General features: G+C 37.2%; 1 protein-coding gene across 1 annotated transcript; it reads left to right on the forward strand.

The window, feature by feature from the left end:
- The first annotated feature begins 1249 nt into the window (after positions 1 to 1249).
- LOC127974305 (sterile alpha motif domain-containing protein 3-like) lies at positions 1250 to 3654 on the forward strand. The gene is made up of 4 exons (XM_052577485.1): positions 1250 to 2194; positions 2271 to 2429; positions 2504 to 2599; positions 3191 to 3654. Exons 1-4 carry the CDS (start codon positions 1250 to 1252, stop codon positions 3503 to 3505), a joined length of 1515 nt encoding a protein of 504 aa, XP_052433445.1. The 3' UTR covers positions 3506 to 3654.
- The last annotated feature ends 1394 nt before the right edge of the window (positions 3655 to 5048 follow it).

Consider the following 5048-nt stretch of genomic DNA (forward strand, 5'->3'; position numbering starts at 1 on the left):
GGACCAAGCTAAATCACGAAAGGCAAGTTGAGGAAGTTTTAAAAGATCAGAGTTTGGTTAAACAGTATGGTGTGAAAGGTAGTTGTGTCTTCAGAGAGCTAGACTATTTTCACACTATCGGCGGCTTTCCACCTGACCTCATGCATGATCTCTTAGAGGGTGTCATACCCGTTGAAATGGCAATGTGTCTTAATGATTTGATCAACAAAAAGTACATTACTCTTGACTACTTAAACAGAACAATCAAGCAGTTTCCATACAAATTCATGGACAAGACTGATCAGCCTCAAACTATTCCAGTTGCCTTTGCCTCTAGAGGCACAATTGGTGGTAATGGCCATGAAAATTGGGCACTTCTAAGACTTCTTCCCCTCATGATTGGATTTGATATCCCAGAGAACGATCCATCATGGGAGATTTTAATGCTTTTGAAAGACATTTTGGAACTGGCGACGTCCTTCAGATTCACTGAGGAAACTATTGATTTCCTTGGGGATAAAATTTCAGAGCATAGAGGTTTGCTTTTAACAGCATTTCCTCATTTTGCATTGCGTCCCAAACACCATTACATTGAGCATTACCCACAACTTATACGAATGTATGGGCCTTTAAGAGATGTCTGGACAATGCGTTTTGAAGGCAAACATAAGTTCTTCAAGCAAATAATTCGTGACACAAAAAATTTCAAAAATGTCCCTCAAACTCTGGCAGTCCGACATCAAAGAATGATGGCGTACCACATGGATTCAATTTCTTTTTTCAAGCCTTCTGTGCAGATGGAAAAAGTTGCAGTTACACTGATTTCATCTTTTCCTGAGAATGTTCAGAATGTTCTTCAGAACAACTTTGGTGCTCAAAGCACTGTCCTTGTTACATCCTCAGTATGCATTGATGGTATTAAGTACTGTCCTGATGTAGTTGTTTCTGTCGGCTCCTGTTCAGGTCTTCCTGATTTCAGGCAAATTGTTAAAATTGTAGTCATCAACACAGATGTTTTGTTTGTGTGCAAAGAACAGACAGCGTGGTACACTGAGCATCTGCGTTCCTATGAATTGTCCAGCCATGTACCACTTATGTCAGTCATTAAGCTGTCTGATTTGAATGACTTGTTTCCACTGCCAACCTACAAAATACAAGGCAGGATATTTGTTACAATTAAACACTTCATCTTGTGCTGAATGTTGTCTGGGGTCTAATACTGAAAATTGTGGATGTTTTCTCAAATTATTTTTTAGGTCCACATGACATAATGGAGACAAGAACTGTTTTAAGAGTGATTGTGACTGACAATGATATACGGAAGGTCACACTTCCTAGCAAACCACAAACCCTGGACTCCCTGATTGAACAGCTTGGGCAGCATCTTGATCTTCCATACACGTTCTCTCTTCAGTATGAAGACGCTGATTTTAACAATGCACTTGTTAACCTTACTGACATTGCAGATTTACCTGAGAAGCCCACTTTGAAGGTAATCTCTCTTGTGACATCACCTACACCGAGCCAGGCTGACACCGACATTATGTCTGTTACCTCTCAAGAAGAGTCACCTCTTACACGCCAGGATCCATGGCCAGAAACATTTGAAATTCCCAGCTTTTCCGTGAATGTGGAATACAGACTGCGCCAGGGAAACCTTTTGTTTATGAGAGATAAGACATACTTGCAAGTTCCCAGGGACATGAAACATGAAGTACTTGAAAAGCTTGCCGAGGCCATGTACAAATTTAAAGCATATCCCCGTGAAGAAGATTTCAATGATGTTGCATCGGCACTTGTCAAAAAACATCCATGCCTTTTTGAACCAGGCTCCTCCACTGGATGGAACGGATGGAAAAACAGTATAAAGTTTAAAATGGGTAATTACAGGAGCAAACTAAGGAGAGCTGGATGCACCGATGTTCTTGTTAATTCAATGAAAAGAGGGAGCCAAGATTCTCCAAGAAATGTCAAGAAACCCAAACGATTCGAGATAAATTTTCTACCCAATATGCCTGCTGGTGAAAATGAAAGCAGCATGGAATCAAAACGATTAGAAATTGTGGAGGAAATGAAGAAACGACATCCAAGTTCTACACTGATAGCACAGTACATGGACATAACTTTTTCGCTAAGAAGAAAAGAGTTGGTTGAAAAGGAGCCTTCAGTAAAAGAGACTTTACAAAGATGGCCAGCACTCTTCAGGGAAAGTCAGGTAATTAAGACACATTTTATCTAGGGCATGTAAAAATGTTTCAAGTCTTAATGTGTTTTTGTTCTCCTTTTCGTAGATTATTGCTGAGTTCAACCGGATAACAAGCAAAAACCTCAAGCAAGAATTCTTCTCAGCCCTTGATAAAAATACTTCTCGTTTTCTGGAGATTTTTGAATCCAAGAAAGGCACAGCTGGAAAAAAGCTCTCAGAGTATCTAATACAAATGAAGTCTGCAGTAAGTGTTTTTTGTCAAGTTTAAAGTGATCCGTTTTCACTCTTGATCTTGATGTTTTATGTGTTATTTGTTAGAACATCACTGATGTCACTGCTCGACGGACAGCAGTTCTCCGTGGTCTTGCAGTCCTTCTTGGAGAAGACACTACAGACTTCTTCAAAACATGTTTTGTAAGTATTCTAATTTAATATCTTTTAAAAAATGCTACAAGAAAGATCTCCCAATTTTTGGGGAGATCCTCTGCGCAAAGAGGTCTCTATATTTAGCCATTCTTTACCTATGTCCCGTGACAGTTTTAGCAGCATCCCTTCTCCACTCTATCGCTTCACTCTCTGCTGGTATATACGGTTTCAGCAGTAACAACAAAAACAAACTCCTTTCGATGACCAATAATTATTGTTAAATAATAAATTAAACATTAAAAGGATAGGGAAAGGATCTCATTTTGTTACAAACTTGTATACATTTTTGTTCTGATGAACACAAGGACATTTTGAGGAATGTTTGAAACCAAACCGATCATGGGATGGATGTAACTGTTTTACTAAAAAGATATTGTTATTAAATGTTTCAAAGATGCTTTTGCTGAAAAGGTCCAAATTATCACTGACAATTCCCACTGAAGCCCTGTTACAAATAGTTACTTCCAGAACTAATAACAGCGCCTTAAGCAGTTTAAATTTTTAAAAGGAACATGCACTTGTTTGCGTTTGCAATATAAGAATGTATTTTAATATTGCTTTTCTTTCTTTCTTTCTTAGGATATTGATATTGTCACACCTCAAGTATCAATAGGAATTCTCACTGTGGTGCCAGAGGACAGCCCCATGTCTCCACAAGGTTTGCCATTGGAGGTCACTGATACAGCAATCATTTTGGAGGGTCTTATAGCAATGGATGGACTTGAGAATGTTCCACATGCCATGTGTTTTGTTTTTGGACTGATCTATGCTTTAAATATGGAGTACCCTTCACAGCTTAAATACACTTTTGAGTTCATTCAAAGGGTTTTTCTTTCCCTGGGGCACAAATCTCTCAAGCCAAAACTGCAATCACTAAAAAACCTACTGTTTTAATGTTTTTTTGTTTTTTTTTGTTTCTGATTGCAGAAACAAGTCTGGTTACTGTAGGTTTGTTTTTTGCGTGTATGTTTCTGATGGCAGAAACAAGACCATGTTACTGTAGGTCTGTTGCAGCATTTTTTTTTTTTTTTTTTAATCAGTCACCTGCCAACCTGGATACAAAACAAAAACTCCAGTCACTAAAAGCTTTGTAGTCAAGAATTTGTTCAATATATTTTTAATTGCAGAAACCAATTGGTCTATTGTTGCCTTCTTGGTGTTGTATCCAGATTGATGGGTGACTGATTAAAAATCTTAATACCTGCAACTTAACCTTGATGTTTTTATCTGTTTTTGTTTTATGCTTCTGATGGCAGAAAAAGACCATGTGATTGTAGGTCTGTTGTTGCACTTTTGCAATGTTGTTGATGGATGACTGATTAAAACAAATGTTTTATTTAAAATCTTAAGTGTTTGCAGAAACAAGAACAAAAACAAAACTCTAATTGCTGCATAAATTGGATGTTTTGGTCAAGGTGTGTTCTTTGTGTTTCTGATGGCAGAAACAAGACCGTGTTGCAGTAGGTCTGTTGTTTAATTTTTTTGGTATAGTTTTAATCGGACACCTTCCAACCTGAATGCAAAACCAAAACTTTTAGTCAAGATGTTTGTTAGTAATAACAAAGATTTCGTATTGTGTCTGTTGCATTTAGGGTGTTGTATCCAGGTTGATGGGTGACAAATCCCTATACCCACAACAAAAATGTTTTAATCGGTTATCTGTGTGCAGTAACACAAATGTTTTATTGTAGGGTTGATTAATTGGTTCTTTTAATCACTCACCATCAACCCTTTTTTGCTTTAAAAAACAATTTTGTACACGGTTACATTAAAATGAATGTTTTGACAAACTTTTTTTGCTTTACTCGTTTTTGTTAGTTTAGCTTACTTAAAAATGTGAGGCAATCGGTTTCCTTAAATTTACTAGTAAAGTGAACACTAATAATAAGTTAACTCAACTAATGCTTTTGAGTCACCAGTACTTAATTGTACTTGATGTTTAAGTTTAGTCTACAAATACTATTTAGTTTTGCCAACTTAAAATGAATACTATACTTTACTTAATGAATAAGTTTAGTTTACAAATACTATTTAGTTTTACCAACTTAAAAGTAATACATTAGTTTACTTATAAATTTAAGGCAATCGGTTTCCTCACTTTTTTAAGTTAACTCAACTTATTACATTTTACAGTGCACATTATTCAGCGGCCCTGATGATTGCTTTATCAGTTTACCAGTAGTGAAATACGCTCATCGCTGGCAGATCAGAGATACAGACTCATTGTGAACGCTCTTCTGGATGACGATGAGACGCTGTGAGCGAGCCAAACAGATACGAACAATGAACCGCATGAGCTTCATTCACAACAGACGCATTGTGACTCCAGATAAACACCACTCTGTTAATATTGTGAATCCGTAAAAGCTGGAGATTATTGAGATTACTGACACCACCTGATTCCTCTGGATTTACACTCGCCAGCTTCGACCAGATC

Source organism: Carassius gibelio, chromosome B16 (assembly GCF_023724105.1).
Source record: "Carassius gibelio isolate Cgi1373 ecotype wild population from Czech Republic chromosome B16, carGib1.2-hapl.c, whole genome shotgun sequence".
Classification (NCBI taxonomy): Eukaryota; Metazoa; Chordata; class Actinopteri; order Cypriniformes; family Cyprinidae; genus Carassius; species Carassius gibelio.